This window comes from Salmo salar, chromosome 11 (genome assembly GCF_965601325.2).
Source record: "Salmo salar chromosome 11, fSalSal1, whole genome shotgun sequence".
Taxonomy (NCBI): domain Eukaryota; kingdom Metazoa; phylum Chordata; class Actinopteri; order Salmoniformes; family Salmonidae; genus Salmo; species Salmo salar.
Window position 1 is genome coordinate 110,640,848 of NC_138301.1, and position 27,598 is coordinate 110,668,445.

Here is a 27,598-nt window from a genome sequence, read left to right on the forward strand (position 1 = left end):
TCCTGGATTTGCTGACCGGCCGGCCTCTGGTGTTGAGGGTTTAGTCCCGCGGGTGCATGCTTAGCCCCCTTCTGTACTCCCTGTTGAACCACGACTATGTGGCCACGCACGACTCCAACACCATCGTCAAGTTTGCTGACGACGGTGGTAGGCCTGATCACCGACGATGATGAGACCGCCTACACGGAGGAGATCCGAGACCTGGCAGTGTGGTGCCATGACAAAAACCTCTCCCTCAATGTCAGTAAGACAAAGAAGCTGACCGTGGACTACAGGAGAAAGAGAGGACAGCACATCCCCATCCACATCGACAGGGCTGTAGATGAGTGGGTGAGGGGTTTAAGTTCGTTACATTTTAGTAATTTAGCAGACCCTCTCATCCAGAGCAACTTACAGTTTGTGCATTCATCTTAAGATAGCTAGGTGGGACAGTCACATTTCACAGGCACAGTAAGTACACTTTTCCTCAATAAAGTAGCTATCAGCAAAGTCAGAGCTAGAAGGGGGGAGGGCAAGTGTTGGATCAGGATTTTATTTTGTATTTTGGGTGAGGAAGGGGATTATTTAAGATACTCTTTGAAGAGGTTGGGTTTCCTTGGCGTCCACATCACTAAGGACTTAACAAGAAATTATGAAGAGGGAACGACAGCGCCTTTCTTCCCTCTCAAGAGGCTGAAAAGATTTGGCATGGGTAAGCCCTCGGATCCTCAAAGTTCTTCAGCTGCACCATCAAGAGTGTCTTGACTAGCTGCATCACCGCTTGGTATGGCAAATGCACAGCCCTCAACCTCAAAGCGCTACAGAGGTTGGTGCGGACAACCCAGTACATCACTGGGGCTGAGCTCCCATTCATCCAGGACCTCTATATCAGGCGGTTTCGGTGGAAGCCAAGCCATGGACTGTTCACTCTGATACCATCCGTCAAACGGTACCGGAGCATCGGCTTTCGGATCAACAGGCTCCGAGACAGCTTCTACCTACAAGCAACTAGCCTGCTAATTAGCCATAAGACTGCTAAATAGTAAATTAAATGGTTGCCTGGACTATCTGCATTGACCTTATCTTGCACTGACTCTATGCAGTCACGAGACTATATATAAACACTGTATAAGCCTTCACACACACTACACTGACACACAAAATCACACATACACACACACATACACACACACATACATATACACACTTTCACATTCATCATTGCTGCTGCTACTCTGTTCTGTTCTCTTACTCTTATTAGTATCTATCTGATGCCCTTGCAAATTGGTACTGGTACTCCCGCTATGTAGATTAATTGTGTATTTTATTCCTCTTTCTATTCCTATTTTTGTTATCATTAATATATTCTGCATTGTTATGAGGCTCGTAGGCAAGCATTTCACAGTAAAAGTCTGCAGTAAAAGTCTGTATTCTGCGCATGTGACAAATAAAAAAATATTTTACTTGTTTAGCATCTGGTTGGGGAGGGGGTGTGGAAGGGTTTTGGGAGATGGTGAGGGTTCGTTACAAGGTAGTAGTGTGCTTTAATTTATTTATTTTCGTGAAGAAGAAGATGATCACCTGGGATCAGCTCTCAATGTATGTCGTAACAGGAAGTTGTTGGCATTCGGATCAGACAACAACAACAACAACAACAACATTAGCAGAACAGCAGAGTTCTCAGTCGAAGTCCATCCGACAAAGTAATAACGACTTATATTAATATGATGTCAGTAATATGTGCTTGCATATGAACCTCTCGGGTTTCTCTGGCTAATGTTAATCTTGCTTGCAAGTGTTATGTGAGTGTGGCTGCTGTTTGTGCTAACTTGTTAGTTAGCTGCCTTGGTTGGAGACACTGTTGTCGATGTCAGTCCATAGCTAACGTTAGCTAACCACAAAAGCCAGTCGAATATGATAACACATTTTAAAACAAACAGAGCTAGCTAACTAGCCAATGTTAGCCCGATGTATTAGCTAACTAACGTTAGCTCACATAGCTAGGGCCCCGAGAACATTAGTGTAGCTATCCAGTTAACGTTAGGTGGATGATTCCTTTGCTTTGAACGCTTTCCTTTTGGACCATGACCTCACTCTCTCTCTGTGTGTGTGTGTGTGTGTGTGTGTGTGTGTGTGTGTGTGTGTGTGTGTTCAGTATTATCGATGGATAACACCGGATATTGCAACGATAGCTTCAATAGCATACGAAGTAGCACAAGTGACGAGGACATGGTGGAGATAGCAGGGTCGACATTAGACTTCTCTAACACGGAGGATGTACCACCCTTGGACCGAGACTATGGTTCTGGTAAGACCAAGGCCCATGTCTCTGTTGTAATGTTTACGCGCACACACACAAATCATGGATTTGTTCATGTGTGTCTTGTCTGATCAAATGTCTATTAGTTATGAGTAAACGGTAACACATTAATCTAGGCCAGCCTACATTGCTGGGATTTAATATAGGTGACAACAAAGTCCTCTTTGCATTTCTTCCTTACTTTGTTTAGATTTGGTTTCATTTGACACCAATTGAATTTGGAATATGCAGTTATAAGGCCTAAACTATTCTGATCACATCCCAAACCTCACACTCAGTGAGGTGCCACTGTTTTTCATCAATATTTTCCAGCAATTTTATCTGTAACACATTGTTCCCTTTAGGTATGTGTCATTGATATGAATGTAAAACCTTTGTTATTAGATAAACGCTAAGGGGTAGTTTCCCAGACACTGATTAAGCCTAGTCCTGGACCAATGGATAATCTCCATTTAAAAATATATATATATATTATTAGTCGAAGACTAGGTTTCAGCCTAATCTGGGTCTGGGGAAACTGCCCTTCAAGCAATGCCAGCTCTAGAATGTGTTTTACCTCGGTCCTTTGAATCTCTTCAATTCCTCACATCTCTCCTTCCTTCCTTCCATGTCCTCCAGGGGATAACCCAGGTATGGAGGAGGTGAACGGGGTTCCTAAACTGATGGACCTGCTTGATGAGCCTGTGCCTGGGGTGGGCACCTATGAGGACTTTAACACCATAGACTGGGTGCGGGAGAAGTCCAAAGACCGTGACCGGCACAGAGAGGTGACCCACATCCTATTTATCTCCTTGTCCTTTTAATTCTTAGTCTTAACCCACTTCCCAACCCATAACAAAACTCGTGTCTCAAACAGGCTTAAGATCACTATCTATGTATACTTGTCATCATTATTAGGTGTAGTAGCAACACCTGTATAAGTTACATGGCATTACTGTCTGAATCAGAAGCATCATAGTATTATAACAACAATATTTATGTCACCTGTCTGATGTGTAGATTACCAGTAAAAGCAAAGAGTCTACATGGGCACTGGTGAACAGTGTCTGTGATGCTTTCTCTGGATGGTTGCTCATGCTGCTGATTGGACTCATGTCAGGTCAGTCTAATTGTATACAGATTGATGATACATAAATGCTTTTTCATTTGATTCCCTCTACTAAGACCCACACAGCAATGCACCTGGAAGCCATTGGTAGTGTTAGTAATTTACCTTGTGGTCTATTCCAGGCGCGTTGGCAGGTGGGATTGACATATCAGCCCACTGGATGACAGACCTGAAGGAAGGGGTTTGTCTGAACGGGTTCTGGTTCAACCATGAACACTGCTGTTGGACCTCCAACGAGACCACCTTCCAAGAGAGGGACAAGTGTCCACAGTGGAAAAGCTGGGCTGAGCTCATCATCGGCGCAACAGAGGTGTGCTAAAATATTACTACTTGACCCATTGTGTTTATTGTATGTGATTATTTTGGTCACAGTCTGATTGTGAAATGTCTGTCTGCAGGGTCCCTTTGCGTACATTATGAACTACCTAATGTACGTGTGCTGGGCTCTGCTATTCTCCTTCCTGGCCGTGACACTGGTCAGGGCCTTCGCTCCCTATGCCTGTGGTTCTGGAATCCCAGAGGTAAGATTACTTCATTCCTTTACCCTTATTTGATATGTCTTCTTTTGAATGAGGTCAATGGATGTGGTTTATTTTCCCATGCCATTTATTTTCTCTCCCAGATCAAAACCATATTGAGTGGTTTCATCATCCGAGGGTACCTGGGGAAGTGGACCCTGGTGATTAAGACCATCACCCTGGTCCTGGCTGTGTCATCGGGGCTCAGCCTGGGGAAGGAGGGGCCCCTGGTCCACGTGGCCTGCTGCTGTGGCAACATCCTCTGCCACCTCTTCACCAAGTACCGCAAGAATGAGGCCAAGCGCAGAGAGGTGAGAAATGAGGCCTAAAATTCACTTTTTTGTCCACTGGCAGGTAGATGGAAAAATATACCAGCCACTCAGATTTTTTTACCAGACAAAATATTTTTTGATTTTATTCCATAATTACCTAAAAAAACAAGATGACCATGCTTACTGTTTCTAAAACAAGAAATGTATTAGTAAGAAGCATTGTGATATATATTGTGATCTATTGCTCAATTTCATTTCATTTCTTTTAACCAAAATATCAGATGAGACAAAATGTTAAGCTGCCCCTTTAATGGTGGGAGGATACCGTGGTAATGGGACCACTGAGTCGTGTGTCTGTGTGTGAGATTTTGGGATCTGACTTGTAGTAGACAGCATATCTTCGCTATCAGTTGAAGCAGCAGACTCAAACTAACATTGAAAAACAACTGTCCCTGTGAACAAAACAATGCAAATAGCCAAGAAACACGAGGACAAAGTCCCACTTTGTAGACTTTTGAGTAAATTAGACCAATTTTTATGCCTGTGCGCTTTGCCTCCAAAAATGAATCTATCAGCACAATGCACAAAGCATCCCAGACAGCAGGCACTGTTGCTGTGCGAGGTGGGATATAGTTTAGTATTTATTTGTGCAATAAAACAGAAGAAATACTTTGAAAAAAGCTACTGCAGCATTTTTCATACTTTTCACAATTTTTATTTGTGACTGTAGCGCTCGCATTGTAGAGCCTTGCAAATTGACCACCCACCAGCATGGCTGGGGAAATAGACATTCTTACCCGCTAATACCTAAATCTACCTGCATTTGACGGGTGTTAATTTTATGCTGCACTGGGCTATTCACAAACATCTGAACCCTGTTTTAAATGGATGGATACAATACTGGTTAACCTTTTAAGTATTTCTTTAAGGAACTGGCACAAATTGCAAAAGCTAGGACCACTGATGTTGTTTTGACGCAAATCAAGCTGTATCAAGAGTGAGAGCCTCAACTCAGATTCAGCAGGAAAACCCCATTCATCTATAAATAGCCTGTGGCTGGTTTCATGATTTCAACAAACACATACCCCAAGGTGATGTTTTTGCTCCTCTGCTACAGTGAGATGGTATTAATGGAAGTACAATGCCACAAACATGCGGTGACTCTGTCTCCCTTCTGTAAACATTGTGCCTGAGATTTATTTTCCAACACAGAGATATTTTTGCATTGAGTCATGAATCATCGTGTTATATTATTTGTTATTTAGCCGTGTTGCTGAGCTGTGTTGTAAAGCATTAATGTACTGACACCGATCACCTTCTTCCTTCCTTTGCTTGGTGGTTTGTGTGGCAGGTTCTGTCTGCCGCTGCAGCAGTTGGTGTGTCTGTGGCTTTTGGGGCCCCCATAGGAGGAGTGCTCTTCAGTCTGGAGGAGGTAACAAGTGCCTTAGCTTCCTCCTTGTGCAAATCTATGGGCTCTATGACTGTCAAGTTGAAACACTCCTAAAGGTAACTATTGAATGTAGTAAAGTTGACTATAATCACTGTGTAACTGTCTGTCTTCTCATGGCCCCGTCAGGTGAGCTATTACTTCCCTCTGAAGACCCTGTGGCGGTCGTTCTTCGCGGCCCTGGTGGCAGCCTTCACCCTGCGCTCCATCAACCCGTTTGGAAACAGCCGCCTGGTGCTGTTCTACGTGGAGTTCCACACCCCCTGGCACCTCCTGGAGCTCATACCCTTCATCCTCCTGGGCATCTTTGGGGGCATCTGGGGCGCCTTCTTCATCCGCGCCAACATCGCGTGGTGCCGGAGGCGCAAGACCACGTGGCTGGGCCACTACCCGGTCCTGGAGGTTCTGGTTGTCACCGCAGTGACGGCGGTGGTGGCTTTCCCTAACAGCTACACCCGCACCAGCACCAGTGAGCTCATCTCTGAGCTCTTCAACGACTGTGGCCTGCTTGACTCCTCCAAGCTGTGTAACTATGACAACGCCAACGTCACCAAGAGCAGCAATGAGCTGCCGGACCGCCCGGCTGGAAAGGACGTTTACACGGCCATGTGGCAGCTGTCCCTGGCCCTGGTCTTTAAGATGCTCATCACAGTGGTTACCTTTGGCATGAAGGTACTGGAGAACCTCCGTCACATCTGTATGGCACATCTGTGATTTGAGCGTTTAATATAAGGATGTCGTTCCTCCAGGTTCCCTCTGGGCTGTTCATACCCAGCATGGCGGTGGGGGCGATCGCAGGCAGGCTGCTGGGTATAGGCATGGAACAGCTGGCCTACTACCACCATGACTGGGCGATCTTCAGGGGCTGGTGTTCTCCTGGTGCTGACTGCATCACCCCAGGCCTCTATGCCATGGTTGGGGCTGCTGCCTGCTTAGGTAAGGCCTGCGTGGCTACTGTATGTTGGCACCTTGCATGTTTAACAGCTTTTCCTTCACTTGTTTTGTCTTTACTCTAGGCTCCTTTTTCCTGGTTAAATGTTGTCTTGTGGTTAGAGGTTGACCGATTATGATTTTTCAACGCCGATACCGATTTATTGGAGGACCAAAAAAAGCCGATACCGATTAATCGGGCGATTTTTATGTATATGTGTTATAATGACAATTACAACAATACTCAATGAACACTTTTATTTTAACTTAATATAATACATAAAGAAAATCTATTTAGTCTCAAATAAATAATGAAACATGCTCAGCTTGGTTTAAATAATGCAAAAACACAGTGTTGGAGAAGAAAGTAAAAGTGCAATAAAAAAGCTAACGTTTAAGTTCCTTGCTCAGAACATATGAAAGCTGGTGGTTCAATATTCCCAGGTAAGAAGTTTTAGGTTGTAGTTATTATAGGACTATTTCTCTCTATACCATTTGTATTTCATATACCTTTGACTATTGGATGTTCTAATAGGCACTTTAGTATTGCCAGCCTAATCTCGGGAGTTGATAGGCTTGAAGTCATAAACAGCGCTGTGCTTCAAGCATTGCTAAGAGCTGCTGGCAAACACAGTAAAGTTTGAATGAACGCTTACGAGCCTGGTGCTGCCTACCACCGCTCAGACTGCTCTATCAAATATCAAATCATAGACTTAATTATATTCTAATAAACACAGAAATACGAGCCTTTGGTCATTAATATGGTAAAATCTGGAAACAAAATGTTTATTATTTCAGTGAAATACGGAACCGTTCCGTATTTTATCTAACGGGTGGCATCCCTAAGTCTAAATATTGCTGTTACATTGTACAACCTCCAATGTTGTGTCATAATTATGTACAATTCTGGCAAATTAGTTTGTAACGAGCAAGGCGGCCCAAACTGTTGCATATACCCTGACTCTGCGTGCAATGAACGCAAGAGAAATGACACAATTTCCCTAATTAATATCGCCTGCTTACATGAATTTCTTTTAACTAAATATGCAGGTTTAAAAAAATATACTTCTGTGTATTGATTTTAAGAAAGGCATTGATGTTTATGGTTAGGTACAGTCGTGCAACGATTGTGCTTTTTTCGCGAATGCGCTTGTTAAATCACCCGTTTGGCGAAGTAGGCTGTGATTCAATGATAAATGAACAGGCACAGCATTGATTATATGCAACGCAGGACAAGCTAGTTAAACTAGTAATATCATCAGCCATGTGTAGTTAACTAGTGATTATGTTAAGATTGATTGTTTTTTATAATGTAAGTTTAATGCTAGCTAGCACCTTACCTTGGCTCCTTGCTGCACTCGCATAACAGGTAGCCAGCCTGCCACACAGTTTCCTCGTGGATTGCAATATGCAGATTACCGATTGTAATGAAAACTTGAAATCGGCCATGTCGATTAATCGGTCGACCTCTACTTGTGGGTATGCCTAATGTTTTCTGCCTCCGCCCCTCTCTCTGTGCCACCCACTCCCTCCCCACTGGCTTTGTGCCCACAGGTGGGGTGACCCGTATGACCGTGTCCCTGGTGGTCATCATGTTCGAGCTGACCGGAGGGCTGGAGTACATCGTGCCTCTGATGGCTGCGGCCATGACCAGTAAGTGGGTGGCGGACGCCATCGGGCGCGAGGGGATCTACGAGGCTCACATCCGCCTCAACGGTTACCCCTTCCTGGAGGCAAAGGAGGAGTTCAGCCATAAGACCCTGGCCATGGACGTGATGCGGCCGCGTCGCAGTGACCTGCCGCTCTCCGTAGTGACCCAGGACGGCATGACGGTGGAGGACGTGGAGACCATGATCACTGACACCACCTACAGCGGCTTCCCCGTGGTGGTCTCCCATGAGTCCCAACGCCTAGTGGGATTCGTGCTGCGAAGGGACCTTACCATCTCCATAGGTAGGGATGACAGATCATCATCATGCTGAGGTGCTGTCTTTTGACCCACATGCTTTGTCACCTTTGTCAAAACAATGTCATGTATTCTTAATAATAACAATAATACATTATATTTATATAGCGCTTTTCAAGGACCCAAAGTCACTTCTTATTTGGTTTTATCCCACTGCCAGCCCTCAGTAACCCCTCCCTCTCCTCTCAGATAATGCCAGACAGCGTCAGGATGGGATAGTGAGCACATCGAGGGTCTTCTTTACAGAGTACACACCCCCTCAGCCCCCCAACAGCCCCCCTCCTCTGAAGCTCAGAGGCATCATGGACCTTAGCCCCTTCACCGTCACAGACCACACCGCCATGGACATTGTGGTGGACATCTTCAGGAAGCTGGGCCTGCGCCAGTGCCTCATCACACACAATGGGTAACACACCTGCTACTGAGAACTAGCTATGTAATTAGGGACCTCTACTTTCATCTATAGTGGACTGATTTCATCAGTAGAATAGAGCAGCCCTCCCCCCCCAAGACAGACACAAAAAAATTACTTCAATTGGCTTATACATTTTTTATTTATTTTTATCCTTCCTAAAGTTTTGTTTATGGTAAGAAGTCCAGACCTCTTTGACTTTTTGTCCCTCTTTTTTACAGCCGCTTGCTGGGTATTATCACAAAGAAGGACATTCTGAAGCACGTGGCTCAGATAGCCAACCGGGACCCAGACTCGATCCTCTTCAACTGATGCTATAGTACCAGCTGCAGCACCGTGGGCCAGACACCACTGTGGAACCACCGCTTTCACCCAGGCCTCTCTACACTGCACTATGTTCATGTCTAGTGGACTCTTCCCTGCTGTGACAACTGTCCACTCCATTAGAACTCTAGTGGATTCCTCCCTGCTGTGACAACTGTCCACTCCATTAGAACTCTAGTGGATTCCTCCCTGCTGTGACAACTGTCCACTCCATTAGAACTCTAGTGGATTCCTCCCTGCTGTGACAACTGTCCACTCCATTAGAACTCTAGTGGATTCCTCCCTGCTGTGACAACTGTCCACTCCATTAGAACTCTAGTGGATTCCTCCCTGCTGTGACAACTGTCCACTCCATTAGAACTCTAGTGGATTCCTCCCTGCTGTGACAACTGTCCACTCCATTAGAACTCTAGTGGATTCCTCCCTGCTGTGACAACTGTCCACTCCATTAGAACTCTAGTGGATTCCTCCCTGCTGTGACAACTGTCCACTCCATTAGAACTCTAGTGGATTCCTCCCTACTGTGACAACAGGCCACTCCATTAGAACTCTAGTGGATTCCTCCCTACTGTGACAACAGGCCACTCCATTAGAACTCTAGTGGATTCCTCCCTACTGTGACAACAGGCCACTCCATTAGAACTCTAGTGGATTCCTCCCTACTGTGACAACAGGCCACTCCATTAGAACTCTAGTGGATTCCTCCCTACTGTGACAACAGGCCACTCCATTAGAACTCTAGTGGATTCCTCCCTACTGTGACAACAGGCCACTCCATTAGAACTCTAGTGGATTCCTCCCTACTGTGACAACAGGCCACTCCATTAGAACTCTAGTGGATTCCTCCCTACTGTGACAACAGGCCACTCCATTAGAACTCTAGTGGATTCCTCCCTACTGTGACAACAGGCCACTCCATTAGAACTCTAGTGGATTCCTCCCTACTGTGACAACAGGCCACTCCATTAGAACTCTAGTGGATTCCTCCCTACTGTGACAACAGGCCACTCCATTAGAACTCTAGTGGATTCCTCCCTACTGTGACAACAGGCCACTCCATTAGAACTGGAGAAGTAGTGGATTCCTCCCTGCTGTGACAACAGGCCACTCCATTAGAACTGGAGAAGTAGTGGATTCCTCCCTACTGTGACAACAGGCCACTCCATTAGAACTGGAGAAGTAGTGGATTCCTCCCTACTGTGACAACAGGCCACTCCATTAGAACTCTAGTGGATTCCTCCCTACTGTGACAACAGGCCACTCCATTAGAACTCTAGTGGATTCCTCCCTGCTGTGACAACTGGCCACTCCATTAGAACTCTAGTGGATTCCTCCCTACTGTGACAACAGGCCACTCCATTAGAACTCTAGTGGATTCCTCCCTACTGTGACAACAGGCCACTCCATTAGAACTCTAGTGGATTCCTCCCTACTGTGACAACAGGCCACTCCATTAGAACTCTAGTGGATTCCTCCCTACTGTGACAACAGGCCACTCCATTAGAACTCTAGTGGATTCCTCCCTACTGTGACAACAGGCCACTCCATTAGAACTCTAGTGGATTCCTCCCTACTGTGACAACAGGCCACTCCATTAGAACTCTAGTGGATTCCTCCCTGCTGTGACAACAGGCCACTCCATTAGAACTGGAGAAGTAGTGGATTCCTCCCTGCTGTGACAACAGGCCACTCCATTAGAACTCTAGTGGATTCCTCCCTACTGTGACAACAGGCCACTCCATTAGAACTCTAGTGGATTCCTCCCTGCTGTGACAACAGGCCACTCCATTAGAACTCTAGTGGATTCCTCCCTGCTGTGACAACAGGCCACTCCATTAGAACTGGAGAAGTAGTGGATTCCTCCCTGCTGTGACAACAGGCCACTCCATTAGAACTGGAGAAGTAGTGGATTCCTCCCTGCTGTGACAACAGGCCACTCCATTAGAACTCTAGTGGATTCCTCCCTGCTGTGACAACAGGCCACTCCATTAGAACTGGAGAAGTAGTGGATTCCTCCCTGCTGTGACAAGTAGTGGATTCCTCCCTACTGTGACAACAGGCCACTCCATTAGAACTGGAGAAGTAGTGGATTCCTCCCTGCTGTGACAACAGGCCACTCCATTAGAACTCTAGTGGATTCCTCCCTGCTGTGACAACAGGCCACTCCATTAGAACTCTAGTGGATTCCTCCCTGCTGTGACAACAGGCCACTCCATTAGAACTCTAGTGGATTCCTCCCTGCTGTGACAACAGGCCACTCCATTAGAACTCTAGTGGATTCCTCCCTGCTGTGACAACAGGCCACTCCATTAGAACTGGAGAAGTAGTGGATTCCTCCCTGCTGTGACAACAGGCCACTCCATTAGAACTGGAGAAGTAGTGGATTCCTCCCTGCTGTGACAACAGGCCACTCCATTAGAACTCTAGTGGATTCCTCCCTGCTGTGACAACAGGCCACTCCATTAGAACTGGAGAAGTAGTGGATTCCTCCCTGCTGTGACAACAGGCCACTCCATTAGAACTGGAGAAGTAGTGGATTCCTCCCTACTGTGACAACAGGCCACTCCATTAGAACTGGAGAAGTAGTGGATTCCTCCCTGCTGTGACAACAGGCCACTCCATTAGAACTCTAGTGGATTCCTCCCTGCTGTGACAACAGGCCACTCCATTAGAACTCTAGTGGATTCCTCCCTGCTGTGACAACAGGCCACTCCATTAGAACTCTAGTGGATTCCTCCCTACTGTGACAACAGGCCACTCCATTAGAACTGGAGAAGTAGTGGATTCCTCCCTGCTGTGACAACAGGCCACTCCATTAGAACTGGAGAAGTAGTGGATTCCTCCCTGCTGTGACAACAGGCCACTCCATTAGAACTCTAGTGGATTCCTCCCTGCTGTGACAACAGGCCACTCCATTAGAACTGGAGAAGTAGTGGATTCCTCCCTGCTGTGACAACTGTCCACTCCATTAGAACTGGAGAAGTAGTGGATTCCTCCCTACTGTGACAACAGGCCACTCCATTAGAACTGGAGAAGTAGTGGATTCCTCCCTGCTGTGACAACTGTCCACTCCATTAGAACTGGAGAAGTAGTGGATTCCTCCCTACTGTGACAACAGGCCACTCCATTAGAACTGGAGAAGTAGTGGATTCCTCCCTACTGTGACAACAGGCCACTCCATTAGAACTGGAGAAGTAGTGGATTCCTCCCTACTGTGACAACAGGCCACTCCATTAGAACTGGAGAAGTAGTGGATTCCTCCCTGCTGTGACAACAGGCCACTCCATTAGAACTCTAGTGGATTCCTCCCTGCTGTGACAACAGGCCACTCCATTAGAACTCTAGTGGATTCCTCCCTACTGTGACAACAGGCCACTCCATTAGAACTGGAGAAGTAGTGGATTCCTCCCTACTGTGACAACAGGCCACTCCATTAGAACTGGAGAAGTAGTGGATTCCTCCCTACTGTGACAACAGGCCACTCCATTAGAACTCTACTGGATTCCTCCCTGCTGTGACAACAGACCACTCCATTAGAACTCTAGTGGATTCCTCCCTGCTGTGACAACAGGCCACTCCATTAGAACTCTAGTGGATTCCTCCCTGCTGTGACAACAGGCCACTCCATTAGAACTCTAGTGGATTCCTCCCTACTGTGACAACAGGCCACTCCATTAGAACTCTAGTGGATTCCTCCCTGCTGTGACAACAGGCCACTCCATTAGAACTGGAGAAGTAGTGGATTCCTCCCTGCTGTGACAACAGACCACTCCATTAGAACTGGAGAAGTAGTGGATTCCTCCCTGCTGTGACAACAGGCCACTCCATTAGAACTGGAGAAGTAGTGGATTCCTCCCTACTGTGACAACAGACCACTCCATTAGAACTGGAGAAGTAGTGGATTCGTTGTTATTCAACAGCAAGCTGGCTTTCCAGGATTGGCCCAAAAGATGAGTTGGATTTAGAAAAGGTGTTTGACTTCTTAAATGAGTGTCAGTAACTGGGAGAATATTTTTTCTTGGCTCTGTTGGCAGGAGTGGTCTTCCTTTTCAGTTGACAGATGAGAGCAGGCATGCTGGGTAGGGCATGTGTCTCTGGAGAGACCAAGGATTGTAAAGGAGCAGAAACCAAGTCTGGAGTCTGATATAAACCACACCACTGCCAAGACACTCTATCCTCCCTCCTCCACAAAGACATCTTAACCCATACAATCACTAAGCTAGGAGTGCAAATGATCAGCTCCTACCTATCAAAGTATCATGAAGAAATGCACCGTTTAAAATGTGATGTCTGCCTGAAATATTTGTCAAGAATGAGCACTTGCATATGGCTGTCAAGACTAATGTATTTTCTCTGGTGTTTCTTTCCTTGGAAATGTCATATTCCTCACAGTTTTTTTCATGTAATTGGTTGTGGTTTAACACAGACCTGGAGATGATGTCCTCTTCGTACAGGGACACTGTAAGGCAGCATGGATTTCTTATTTACCAGGATAAAATAAGCTCCGTAAATAACCCTCCTCTGAAACCTGCATGCTGTGGTTCTCTTTGACCACAGGGAGGCGCTGCTGTGGTTAGTCACATTACTATACTTTATTACCAGGTCATCAGTAACAAACACTCAAAAGATGAATTCTATTACTCATTTAGAATATGCATCTATATATATTTCTGGTTTGTATTACCTTTTCAATGAATATTATGTATTGTATAAGTTTATGGATCACTTTATCCAGCACACTCTAGAATCCTCAGTGATGAACAGCCTAACAGGCAGTCTGAGTACGAGGTCAAAGAGAAGAGTAGTGTTGGATGAGGTGATTGAGGGAGAGGACTCCAGTGTGTCGCATCTCTTTTCATCCTCCAGCTATTACCTCTCCTTTCGCAATGTCTATGGATCTGCATGGCCTTACCTGCTGGCCAAGCAGGGGATCTAGAGACAGGACGGGCCTGTCAACAGTCTAGTAAATAACTCTGGATCTCTTCTCCCTTTTACCTCATGCTCTTGCTGTCTCATGAGACCCTCATGCTCTTACCCTCCCTACAACATCAAAGTTCACACTAAGAATGAGCATTTGAAATGTAGCATATACTGTCTCTTATACATGAACAAAGCAGAGGAACCTCAAATCTCCCTTTTATCTAGAGCAGATACCCTTGGAGGTTGATGGTGGACATTCTTAAACTAGATTCATGTATTCTTGTCAGTCATGTCTTATCCTTTAAGGACAAGTGTGACTTCAACCAAGTTCAACCATTTTTTTTTGTATTGTATACCGTAGTTCATTACATCAGTAAAAGGTTTGACTTTGGGGTCTCAAAGGTAAACACATTATCACTTAGAAAGCACTCCATTTCAAAATAACATGCTTATCAGTTGTTTTTGGAGATGCAGCTACAGTAATCGTATTTAACATCATCAAGCCATGTCTATTTGTATTTCTGTAAACTGCAATGGGTTTGTATCACTACCGTCTTATGTAAACATGCAACTGAGATTCCAAAACCTTGAAATATCAATTTATTCCCCGTCATTTCATATTTGCCTTGAATTAAAACAACGTTGAGTTCCACATGAGTACATTTGTGCTCCTTGTGCCCAGTTACTCAGCAATAAGTGTTATACATACACGTTTAGCGTCATTCTCACTCCAACATCATGAACCCCTCCCTGAGGATCTAACCATTATGACTCACTGCTGTGGGCTGTGGGCTGTGTGTGGGTGGCCTGTCATGCCTTTCATGAGAAAGTGACAGGAAGATGTCTAGACAGTAAATGTTTATAGTTTCAAACAATGGTCAAATACACAGTCAAAGAGTCACTCGTTTTAGACATTGCAAACAGTTTTACATCAAACCCAAACAAACGAATAACACATTGTCCATTTGGATGTGGCCCTGAACAGTGCTTAACAGGAAGTTCAAAATTGGCTCTGACAATACTTTATATCCTTTGCATTCTTTTTTCACAGGTATGTTGCCTGTAAAAATAAAACAGGCAATGTTTTTTAAAACCCAATTCATACAATCCCATTTTTACCACATTCTACCCGAGATAGGCCTTTTTTTTAAATCGCCTGTGCATATGCCGGCAAGTTTACATTTACGTCATTTAGCAGACGCTCTTATCCAGAGCAACTTACAGTAGTGAATGCATACATTTCATTTCATGCATTTTTTTGTACTGGCCCCCCGTGGGAATCGAACCCACAACCCTGGCGTTGCACACACCATGCTGGCATTGCAAACACCATGCTCTACCAACTGAGCCACAGGGAAGGAGTAGATGTGGGTGGGCAGTAGTTCAGGAGTGGGAGTAGATGTGGGTGGGCGTCTACAGTATTTTAATAAACCCATTGAATATAGACTCCACCGTCACATAGAAATCCATTATTAATTCGTTTTTAGGCAAATCCTAAAAAACATAAGACTAATAAAATGTATTTTCAAAAGAATAGAATGGCATATATTGAGTTTAATTATGTGACTGGTCTGTGTAGGCTATGGGCTACATGGCTACGCCATGCACATGAAATCCATAGTTATTTTGTTCATTAAACAGACAAAACACATGTAGGCTACCTTGATCACAATCAACACGCATTTTATAGTAGGCTAAGAATATAATGAAATACAATAGAATAAAATACAAATAATATTTTTGCCACAGAACGTGTGGAACCACTGTCATAAAACAAGTGATATTTTGAAAACAGCCCAAGGCAAGATCTTTTTTTTTATCCATGTTTCAGCTCTTTCTTACCATCACTCCGCTTTGTTAGGGAGCAGACGTAGGGTCTTACATTGAGAGTAACTTGGCTAACATGATAACAGTCTAATTGTAGAGGCTTTGTCGCCAACATGGTCTCAGAGCATTTTGTATGATATGTTATGTTTTGTATGGTGTGTTAATTAGTGGGATGTCCATCATCCATTTCGTATAACATGTTAGGAATTGCAATTTTTTGTTGTGGCTAACGTTAGCTAGTTGGCTAGGTGGCTTCCGCTAATGTTAGCTAGTTGGCTAACATTAGCTCTAGGGGTTAAGGTTAGGAATTATGTTATTGGGTTAAGGTTAGGGGAAAGGTTAGCTAAACGGGTTAGGGTTAGAGTTAGGCAACATGCTAAGTAGTTGCAAAGATGCACAAAAAAAGTAAGTAGTTGCAAAGTTACTAATTAGCCAAAATGCTAAAGTTGTCAGTGATGAGATTCAAACAAGCAACCTTTGGGTTGCTAGATGTTTGCGTTATACTTATTATTATAATATTATTAGCTAGTTGTCTACAGTAGTACTAAGTTACTGTCCAGTGCTGAATCTGTCCACTGGTTGAATCAAACAGACGTTAAATTGATGCATATGCTCAGTGGAGTATGACTGAAGACTAGTACTGGTATCTGGTTAACTGTAGTAATCAGTAATACCTCCACCCACAGCATAGATCAAACAAAAGTTGTTGCTGAAAAAAGCAGTTCATTGCCATTTTATTTAACTATTTAACTAGGCACGTCGGTTAAGAATTCTTATTTACAATGATGGACTACTTGTAAAGCCCCCCCAGCCAAACCCTCCCCTAACTTGGACGACGCTGGGCCAATTGTGAGTCGCCCTATGCTAAACGGAATAAATAACAGAATTCTCAGTATAATGAAGGAATCCCAAAAGGGCCATTACCAAAATCCCTTCGAGCCTTACCGATGCCCATTAAATAAGATTTTGTACAAATTAGAAGATTACGCCAGGATCAAGAAGAACTTTCACCATTCATTGTTTTTACCCCTGGAGCCCATTGTTTGTTAATCATCCATAATTAGCTATAGTTATGAAACTACAGCCACTCAGAGCTTGTAATGATATTCTCAATAGGTACATTCAACACTAAAATTACGCCCTTATGCAAGAGTGCTTGTTTAAATCAAAAACAAATGTTAAAATTGAAATCAAATTTAGTGCAAGTTACAGGTCAGATCAGAGCTAGTCTTGGAAATCCCAGACCTAGGGCAACATGTACATTGTGGGAAGCAACCGGTATCTCTAGAGAGATCAGGGCTGAAGAGTGGTTACATATGGACACCAGAGCTATAGTTGTAGTTGGTAGTGCTGCATGCCATACTGTATATGGAAGAATTCACACATTCCTTAGTCTTATGCATTTCCACTATCCCTCTCAGTGCTTTAGATTCTTATTTGTGATTGTGCTACAGTACCAAAGCGGGATGTCAATTAGTCCGCACCACTCTATTCAAAAATATAGTTCTAATGTAGCCATCTGTGAGCCAGTTTTATTAATGGCCTGTGCACCAGTCTGTGGCTGGCTATGTCAGAACCATGGTGATTTGTAGTCTATGTACAGTACATGTTTAGTATTCTCTTGTGTGAGAGAGCTTTTTGCCTCCTTTAACCTCCATGCTCATGGGTCAAATCGGAATGCCCCAAAATAGCTGGATGAGTCCTCTGCGTGCACGGCTGTAGGCGACGACACAGAAACAAATATCTCATCCCCGGCCCTCAGCTCAAACAGGCCTCCCTGGTAGACAGAGAGGAGGGCATACTCAGTGTCAGGCGCCCAGCACTTGGTGCCCACCCCCTTCAGCAACTGAAGGGGCCTAGCGTATGACGTCTTCTTGTAAACACACTGGACCAGCTGGTAGCTGGAGGTGCCCCCATGGTGGTTACCCCCCTCGTGGGTGAGGGAGGGGTAGCGGAAGTACACCTGGGCATACAAGTAATAACGTCCGGACCGGGGAATGCGGAGGCGTCCATGAGACAGGGTCATGTTGTGGAGATGGGAGCCGAAACTCTGGTTGCCCCAGGACCGAACCGGGTGGCGGCAGGACTGATGTAGGTCTTTCTGAGAGGCCAGGGATATAGGGCCTATAAGGAGGACAAAGGAAGATATTTCAATACAGACAGTCCATTCAAAGCATTACTACTGTAGACTCAAAGATCAGTCGGCCTATACAGTGGCGTGCGAAAGTATTCACACACCTTGGCATTTTTCATATTTTGTTGCCTTACAACCTGGAATTAAAATAGATTTTTGGGGGGTTGTATCATTTGATTTACACAACATGCCTATCACTTTGAAGATGCAAAATATTTTGCATCTTGTGAAACAAATAAGACAAAGAAACTGAAAACTTGAGCATGCATAACTATTCACCCCCTATTCAGTTCCTTCAAGTCGGATGGGTTCCGCTGGTGTACAGCAATCTTTAAGTCATACCACAGATTCTCAATTGGATTGATGTCTGGGCTTTGACTAGGCCATTCCAAGACATTTAAATGTTTCCCCTTAAACCACTCAAATGTTGCTTTAGCAGTATGCTTAGGGTCGTTGTCCTGCTGGAAGGTGAACCTCCGTCCCAGTCTCAAATCTTTGGAAGACTGAAACAGGTTTCCCTCAAGAAATTCCCTCTATTTAGCCCCATCATTCCTTCAATTCTGACCAGTTTCCCAGTCCCTGCCGATGAAAAACATCCCCACAGCATGATGCTGCCACCACCATTCTTTACTGTGGGGATGGTGTTCTTGGGGTGATGAGGTGTTGGGTTTGCGCCAGACAGCGTTTTCCTTGATGAAAATAAAAATCAGAGTAGCTTCTTCCATATGCTTGGGGAGTCTCCCACATGCCTTTTGGTTAACACCAAATGTGTTTGCTTATTTTTTTCTTTAAGCAGTGTTTTTTTTCTGGCCACTCTTCCGTAAAGCCCAGCTCTGTGGAGTGTACAGCTTAAAGTGGTTCTATAGACAGATACTCCAATCTCCGCTGTGGAGCTTTGCAGCTCCTTCAGGGTTATCTTTGGTATCTTTGTTGCCTCTCTGATTAATGCCCTCCTTGCCTGGTCTATGGAGTTTTGGTGGACGGCCCTCTCTTGGCAGGTTTGTTGTGGTACCATATTCTTTCCATTTTTTAATAATGGATTTAATGGTGCTCCGTGGGATGTTAAAAGTTTTTTTATAACCCAACCCTGATCTGTACTTCTCCACAACTTTGTCCCTGACCTGTTTGGTGAGCTCCTTGGTCTTCATGGTGCCGCTTGCTTGGTGGTGCCCCTTGCTTAGTGGTGTTGCAGAATCTGGGGCCTTTCAGAACAGGTGCATATATACTGAGATCATGTGACAGATCATGTGACACTTAAATAAAGTCCACCTGTGTGCAATCTAACTAATTATATGACTTCTGAAGGTAATTGGTTGCTTCCAGATCTTATTTAGGGACTTCATAGCAAAGGGGGTGAATACATATACACGCACCACTTTTCCGTTTTAAAAATATTCCGTTTTAAAAACATATTCTTATGTATTTGTTAATGAGGACAACATTACTGCGTTCCTGGATACATGATCAGAGAGATTGCTGGTGATCTGAATGTGAAAACAGCACCTTGTATGTGAAGCCTGAGGTTTATATGTGAAATTGTGACATAGTTTCAGTGAATTGGTTTCAAAGATGAGCGATGCCATGCCTTTATTTGCCCAGATGGTCTTTGAAGATGTTCAGGTTCGGTTCCAGGCATAAGCGGCATAAGCGGTCGCTTCGGACCCCCGAACGTAAAAAAAAATATATTTTTAAGAAATTTGTCAGGGTCTCAACTTACAATTGAGAGTAAGAATAGTAGAATACACAATGTGTAATTTTTTTACATTTGGTTGTGCATCAGCAGTTTCTCTTGTTATGTCAGTCACTCAATTAGCCATGTCAGCTAACAATGTTGAGACTGGTAGTTAGTCTAGCCAGCTATCAAAACTTGTAGTAATCGGCCAAATACCGACCGGGCCCACATTGATTTTCTAAGTCATTCTCACTCATTAATCATATTAACATGGCATAAGTCATTAAAGAATGTGTAGAATTGCAAGGTTTTCTTTCCGATCCATGGCAAAATGTGTAGAATTGCAGAAAACGTATTTAAAACTGCAATATTTTCCCTATGTTCCATGGAAAAATGTGTAGATTTGCATGAAATTAACTAAAACTTAAATATTTCACTACACTGTCAAGAGGGGTGCCACCAAAATATTTGCAGTGAGTTGGGGTGCCCCCCAATCAAATTGCTTAGGGCCCCCAAAAGTATAGATCTGACCCTGCAGATGTTTGATATTAGTAGTGTGTTTTTAAAGCTATATTGTTGAAATTGACTGACATTCTGCAATTTTATCCCAGCATAAAAACATTAGATTACATTAGATTAAACAAAATCAAAACAACTGACAAAAGTGAATGTCCCACCAAAAGAACAAGCAAGCACAAACATACTAGTCTCCCATACCCTGTAAGCTACTGTCTCGGAGTGTGAGGTGAGCAGAGGGCTTCTGATGCCCTGCAGAACTGACTGGCTTGGTTCTGGGCTGGGCACTGGGCTCTGAAAAGGAGCATAGCAGTGAGAGAACAGTAGCACCAGGAGTGGATATTAGATAGATAAGATGATGATGACTGAATGATTACCTGGAACGGCGTGTTTTGAAATAATATTTTCTGTCACCTGAAAGACAAAAACTATTTTTAAGATGTGGCATAGATCTCAATAGTGAACACACAGTGTAGGATTGAGTATAGTACCACCTATCTATGACATGCAGTGCAGCATTCTTCTTGAGCAATCCAATTCTTTGTAATTCCAATTTCATGCTGAACACAATTTTTTATTTACAAGCTCTTTTGACAAAGTCGAGAGGGTACACATTTTATTGGGACCTGGACACATCCCAGTAAATTATCTCACTCCCTAGATTTCATGGAAAAACACAAGGAGACAGACCAGATATGCGACTGCCTCAATTGGTTTTTCAACTGAAATAATGAAAAACAGCTGTGCTCTTTGAAGATGAATCACCATGCACTCTCAAATGCTTCTCCCACCCACCCCTTGATCAGGATCTACGCTACCGTTCAAAAGTTTGGGGTCACTTAGAAATGTCCTTGTTTTCCATGAAAACATACAAGAAATTAGTTGCAAAATGAATAAGAAATATAGTCAAGACGTTGACAAGGTTATAAATAATGATTTTTAATTGAAATAATAATTGTGTCCTTCAAACTTTGCTTTCATCAAAGAATCCTCCATTTGCAGAAATTACAGCCTTGCAGACCTTTGGCATTCTAATTGTCAATTTGTTGAGGTAATCTGAAGAGATTTCACCCCATGCTTCCTGAAGCACCTCCCACAAGTTGGATTGGCTTGATGGGCACTTCTTACATACCATACGGTCAAGCTGCTCCCACAACAGCTCAATAGGGTTGAGATCCGGTGACCGTGCTGGCCACTCCATTATAGACAGAATACCAGCTGACTGCTTCTTCCCTAAATAGTTATTGCATAGTTTGGAGCTGTGCTTTGGGTCATTGTCCTGTTGTATGAGGAAATTGGCTCCAATTAAGGGCCGACCACAGGGTATGGCATAACGTTGCAAAATGAAGTGATAGCCTTCCTTCTTCAAGATCCCTTTTACCCTGTACAAATCTCCCACTTTACCACCACCAAAGCACCCCAGACCATCACATTGCCTCCACCATGCTTGACAGATGGCGTCAAGCACTCCACCAGCATCTTTAATTTTTTTCTGCGTCTCACGAATGTTCTTCTTTGTGATCCGAACAACTCAAACTTAGATTAACCTGTCCATAACACTTTTTTTCCAATCTTCCTCTGTCCAGTGTCTGTGTTCTTTTGCCCATCTTAATCTTCTCTTTTTATTGGCCAGTCTGAGATATGGCGTTTTCTTTGCAACCCTGCCTAGAAGGCCAGCATCCCAGAGTCGACCCTTCACTGTTGACGTTGAGACTGGTGTTTTGCGGGTACTATTTAATGAAGCTGCCAGTTGAGGACTTGTAAGGCGTCTGTTTCTCAAACTAGACAATGAAATGTACTTGTCCTATTGCTCAATTGTGCACCGGGGCCTCCCACTTCTCTTTCTATTCTGGTTAGAGCCAGTTTGTGCTGTTCTGTGAAGGGAGTAGTACACAGCATTGTACAAGATCTTCAGTTTCTTGGCAATTTCTCGCATGGAATAGTCTTCATTTCTCAGAACAAGAATAGACTGACGAGTTTCAGAAGAAAGTTCTTTGTTTCGGGCCATTTTGAGCCTGTAATCGAACCCATAAGTGCTGATGCTCCAGATACTCAACTAGTCTAAAGAAGGACAGTATTATTGCTTCTTTAATAAGAACACCAATTTTCAGCTGTGTTAACATAATTGCAAAAGGATTTTCTAATGATCAATTAGCCTTTTAAAATTATAAACTTGGATTAGCTAACACAACGTGCCATCTGAACACAGGAGTGATGGTTACTGATAATGGGCCTCTGTATGCCTATGTAGATATTCAATAATAAATCTGTCGTTTCCAGCTACAATAGTAATTTACAACATTAACAATGTCTACAATGCATTTCTATTCAATTTGATGTTATTTTAATGGACTTTTTTTTTTTTTTTCAAAAACAGACATTTCTAAGTGACTCCATACCTTTGAATGGTAGCTTCCTGCCATCCAGGACCTATATAATAGGTGGTGTCAGAGGAAAGCCCATAAAATTGTCAGAGACTCCAGTCACCCAAGTTATAGACGGTTTTCTCTGCTACTGCACGGCAAGCGGTACCGGAGCGCCAAGTCTAGGACCAAAAGGATCCTCAACAGCTTCTACCCCCGAGCCATAAGACTGCTGAACAATTAATAAAATCGCAACCGGACAATTTACATTGACTGACTCCCCTCCCTTTTGTACACTCCTGCTACTCGCTGTTTGTTTGTTATCTATGTATAGTCACTTCACCCCCACCTACATGTACAGATTACCTCAACTAGTCTGTACCCCTGCACACTGACTTGGTACCGGTGCCTCCTGTATATAGCCTCGTTATTGTTATTCTTATTGTGTTACTTTTTATTTTAGTCTACTCTGTAAATATGCACTGTTGGTTAAGGGCTTGTAAGTAAGCATTTCACGGTAAAGTCTATACTTGTATTTGGCACGTGTGACAAATAAAGTTTGATTTGATTCGATTTTTTACGTGTATGTCAGAAAGAGACCATGACGGATGATTCTCACAGCCTTACCTAATTAGTGCTGCAAGAATTTGTTCTTAACTGACTTGCCTAGAAAGGTTAAATAAATACAACTTTTTTTTTTTTTTTTTAAAGATCACGTGAAATTCATGTGGTTTTTCCGTAAGAGTAAACTAGAGAATTGAGTATGATGCAATGTGGACCATGGAAAGAGGAAAGCTCATATCTGGAGAGGAGCTCTGTCTGATATTTGGATTTAAGCTGAGGTTAAACAACCATGCTGATGAGGGTGATGCATCAGAAGTTGTTGTACGTAAGGTTCTGAAGAATTCCATCACTGGACTAAGCTCGGAGTTCAGAAACGTCAATACAGCATGTTATGACTAAGGCAAAAGTGAACGCTATAATAACTCTCTCCCTTGTTAACAATTCCATAACCATGTGTATGTAGTATTTCCACAAACATCGGTCGGTATTTCAATAGTTTGAAATGAACAAACGTTCATGTAAAAATCGATGACTGTGTAACTGAGACATTGACAGTTAAGCTCCTGAAGCCCTCCCACTCAAACACATTATGGATGACGGAGTGGGTGTTCCCCTCCTCATCCAAGAATTAGATTACCCATGGGTTGAATCAATGTTTCCTCGTCATTTCAATGGAATTACGCTGAACCAACGTGGAACAGATGTTGAATTGACGTCTCAGATCAATTCAAACCTGTCGTTGAACAAAGACATACATCATGGCGGCATCAAACAGCCGGTGGTACCCACCTTGGTAACATAGGCCCTTATTCCCTGGGCCAGTTTGATGCAGGGCTCCCCAAACAGTTCAACCAGAGACTCCGGTATCTCCTGGTCTTTCTCCAGAGCATTAAGGAGCCCCAGGCACCGTAACTCCTCAGCCACCCCTTGACTCCTCACCTGCACAGCACAACCCACACAGGACAGGGATAAGTAGGTATCTTTGTCTGTATCTGTATTAGAGGACAAGGATGCAACTACTTTGTTTTGGGTTTCCCCCATAAAAACATAGACCTAGTATCACCATAACATCTGTGATGGAATTCTTTGAAATATTATTGTTCTATTTTCAAAGGATTAACTAACAGGCTTGATGGCACAGACCAGAAAGAGCGTGCTGCTTTTCATAAATACTATATATACTATATAAATACTATATATAAATACTTCCTGACTGATGTGTTGAGATTTTGCTTCAATATATCCACATAGCATCATGAGGAAGGAAAATTATCTATTTTGTGAAGTGCACCAGTCCCTCCTGCAGCAAAGCACCCCCACATCATGATGCTGCCACCCCGTGCTTCACGGTTGGGATGGTGTTCTTTAGCTTACAAGCCTCCCCCTTTTCCCTCCAAACATAATAATGGTCATTATGGCCAAACAGTTCTATTTTTGTTTCATCAGACCAGAGGATATTTCTCCAAAAAGTATGATCTTTGTCCCCATGTGCAGTTGCAAACCGTAGTCTGGCTTTTTTATGGCGGTTTTGGAGCAGTGGCTTCTTCCTTGCTGAGCGGCCTTTCAGGTTATGTCGATATAGGACTCGTTTTACTGTGGATATAGATACTTTTGTACCTTTTTCCTCCAGCATCTTCACAAGGGCCTTTGCGGTTGTTCTGGGATTGATTTGCACTTTTCGCACCAAAGTATGTTCATCTCTAGGAGAGAGAACGCGTCTCCTTCCTGAGCGGTATGACGGCTGCGTGGTCCCAGGGTGTTTATACTTGCGTACTATTGTTTGTACAGATGAACGTGGTGCCTTCAGGCATTTGGAAATTGCTCTCAAGGATGACTTTTTTCTGAGGTCTTGGCTGATTTCTTTTGATTTTCCCATGATGTCAAGCAAAGAGGCACTGAGTTTGAAAGTAGGCCTTGAAATACATCCACAGGTACAGCTCCAATTGACTCAAATTATGTTAATTAGCCTATCAGAAGCTTCTAAAGCCTTGACATCATTTCCTGGAATTTTCCAAGCTGTTTAAAGGCACAGTCAACTTAGTGTATGTAAACTTCTGACCCACCGGAATTGTGATACAGTGAATTATAAGTGAAATAATCTGTCTGTAAACAATTGTTGGACAAATGACCCGTGTCATGCACAAAGTAGATGTCCTAACCAACTTGCCAAAACTATAGTTTGTTAACAAGAAATGTGTGGAGTGGTTGAAAAACGAGTTTTAATGAATCCAACCTAAGTGTATGTGAACTTCCGACTTCAACTGTATTGACGTGTGCTGTTAGTCACACTGCTGCAGTTGTACTTTTTCCAACACGATAACAACAAATGGCAAACATTCCCAGAAACTTGTTTTTGTTATTATAAGTAATGCAGTACAAGATCAGTCATGTACATGATTTGATCGCTCTGCTTGGGTGCAAGTGAAACGACACCTTTCCATGCCCCCATTGCCAACACCGCTACAGAACTTTGCTGACTCTAAACTTGGCAGCTTTTGTAACTTTGTACAATACTTAATGCATTGTTAGTCAGGCCTTATGATAAAGTTTGACATAGCATTGAGTTGCAGTAAGCTACAAATCCCTTCCCTCTCAACTAGTATTTGCCTGGTGACTACCAGTTTGATAAACTTTAATTGTTACTTCCAATGTGAGTGTTTTATTTCCTAAGGGATGTGGTTAATTTGGGTTTGTTTCTTCGACCCCATACTCATATTAGTGACTCACTGGCTCTTTGTTTGTGCTGCTAACAGGCTCTGCCATCATTGTAACAAACAATCCCATGCCAGTACAGAAAGAGGAGAATTTGACCCATGTAACTAGTACACTGATTAGACCTGACAGCTGCAGACTACATTGATTATTACAGTCATATTAATCTACATCCAATTCCAACGTCTTCACTGATACCTTATGTAGACAGATTCCACTTTTAATCAGCAGGTATCATACAATCTAAATGGGAAAGTGTACTGTCTGGATAAGTACTCATTATAGTTCTGATTAGGAGGTGAAGAATAATGTAGCCTACTGTATGTGTATGTATTATCTGTAGCTAGAATACTGCTTTTTAGAGTATTTGAAACAGGTTTATATAGGGTAGTTAGTTCATATACTCTTAATTAATGTTATTTTATTGGCAGACTGAGTTGCATCACCTCAAGAAGACTATATAGGCAACTACATACTTAATACATGTTTTTATGCATGTACTCTGAATGTGTTGGCATAACTTTTCTGACTGGAGAACCAACTGTGAGCTGGAAAAAGAGAGCCTAAACAGAAGTTTTCTGGTTATCATGCGAACATCAGCTGTTTTGTAAAAGAAAACGCCTTACCTGAGCAACTGACATGTTCAAGAAGATGAGGAGTCCAGTTGTCGAAGCGACTTGCAGTACAACCACGACAATAACAATCATTGGGACCCATAACTTTGACTGGACGTCTCGTCGGCTGTTTGATGCGGCCATGATATGTCTTTGTTCAACGACAGGTCTGAATTGATCTCGAGTTGCCATAAAATACAATTGGTGGATGAGGGGGGCCACCCACTTCGTCATCCATAACACTGTCAATATTTTCACTATTGAGTGGGAGGGCTGCAAGGGCTAAACTGTCCAAATTCAACATCGCCCACGTGTCATTGTTGCCCGAACAAAGGCGCTTTTTTTCCCTGAGCGTTTTTATACTAATCTCCCGTGGGAAGATTCTGTAGCCTATAGCCTGCTACAAGTATTCGCTTTTCTAATTTGAACAGTCAACCTCACTATTTTAGTTGGCTCTAATGCTATATGTTTGGATCTGCTTTTTGCAAATAGGTAAGCTAAGTTTGACTTGGTTGGTTTATTGATGCTTGATTTGTGTTCATCTAAAATGTAGCCTGTTTTTGTGGTCCTACGTGTTCAGTAGGTTATTGATATTGAGCTTTATTTGTAACACTCAAAGGCTCACATTCCCTCAGATAGCGTGAGAAGAAGACATGTTGTCTGTCCACAAGCCAAACTGGCAGCCCCCAGTTTCCTCACTGGTCCAGTAGACTCTAGCTGCAGACCTCATCTTTCAGGACCCTCATCTCTCAAGCCCCTCTCTATACTGCCACCTACTGGAGACCTCATCTCTCAGGCCCTTCCCATCATCTCGCAGGCCCCTCTGATGAACCGCCCAGGGAAAACAAACCCCCTCTTTCAATTGGCTCCTGAATGCTTATCATTTTATTGGCTCCTGACTACTTCCTTTTTCTATGGGTCACAGTAGCAGCCATTTTTTTAAACTTCATTTTGATTTGTCTACCTGAATAGAAATAGTCTATTGTTGCTGCTTCATATG

At 43.5% G+C, this 27,598-nt stretch overlaps 2 protein-coding genes across 2 annotated transcripts; one reads left to right on the plus strand and one right to left on the minus strand.

Annotated features, from left to right (window-relative positions):
* Positions 1-1,425: 1,425 nt before the first annotated feature.
* LOC106563682 (H(+)/Cl(-) exchange transporter 5) lies at positions 1,426-14,848 on the plus strand. Its single transcript, XM_014129474.3, has 13 exons — positions 1,426-1,682; positions 2,135-2,287; positions 2,918-3,066; positions 3,299-3,398; positions 3,530-3,717; positions 3,806-3,928; positions 4,030-4,236; positions 5,549-5,629; positions 5,774-6,316; positions 6,394-6,580; positions 8,129-8,527; positions 8,730-8,946; positions 9,174-14,848. The coding sequence occupies exons 1-13, from the start codon at positions 1,490-1,492 to the stop codon at positions 9,262-9,264; spliced, it is 2,631 nt and encodes an 876-aa protein (XP_013984949.2). The 5' UTR covers positions 1,426-1,489; the 3' UTR covers positions 9,265-14,848.
* LOC106563681 (tumor necrosis factor ligand superfamily member 10) lies at positions 14,780-27,024 on the minus strand. Its single transcript, XM_014129473.3, has 5 exons — positions 26,611-27,024; positions 24,062-24,211; positions 20,723-20,759; positions 20,547-20,639; positions 14,780-18,147 (listed from the first exon to the last, which is right to left on the minus strand). Exons 1-5 carry the CDS (start codon positions 26,830-26,832, stop codon positions 17,684-17,686), a joined length of 966 nt encoding a protein of 321 aa, XP_013984948.1. The 5' UTR covers positions 26,833-27,024; the 3' UTR covers positions 14,780-17,683.
* Between the last annotated feature and the right edge of the window lie 574 nt (positions 27,025-27,598).

Bases quoted from the DNA above. Each gene is read 5' to 3' on its own strand.
- LOC106563681 (XM_014129473.3), bottom strand. From the start codon at position 26,832: ATGACGAAGTGGGTGGCCCCCCTCATCCACCAATTGTATTTTATGGCA. The intron at 20,640-20,722 runs GTAATCATTCAG...GCTCCTTTTCAG, and splicing joins TTCAAAACACGCCGTTCCAG to AGCCCAGTGCCCAGCCCAGA. The intron at 18,148-20,546 runs GTATGGGAGACT...TCCTCCTTATAG, and splicing joins CCGAGACAGTAGCTTACAGG to GCCCTATATCCCTGGCCTCT.
- LOC106563682 (XM_014129474.3), top strand. From the start codon at position 1,490: ATGGTGAGGGTTCGTTACAAGGTAGTAGTGTGCTTTAATTTATTTATT. The intron at 6,581-8,128 runs GTAAGGCCTGCG...TTGTGCCCACAG, and splicing joins TGGGGCTGCTGCCTGCTTAG to GTGGGGTGACCCGTATGACC. The intron at 8,528-8,729 runs GTAGGGATGACA...CTCTCCTCTCAG, and splicing joins GGACCTTACCATCTCCATAG to ATAATGCCAGACAGCGTCAG.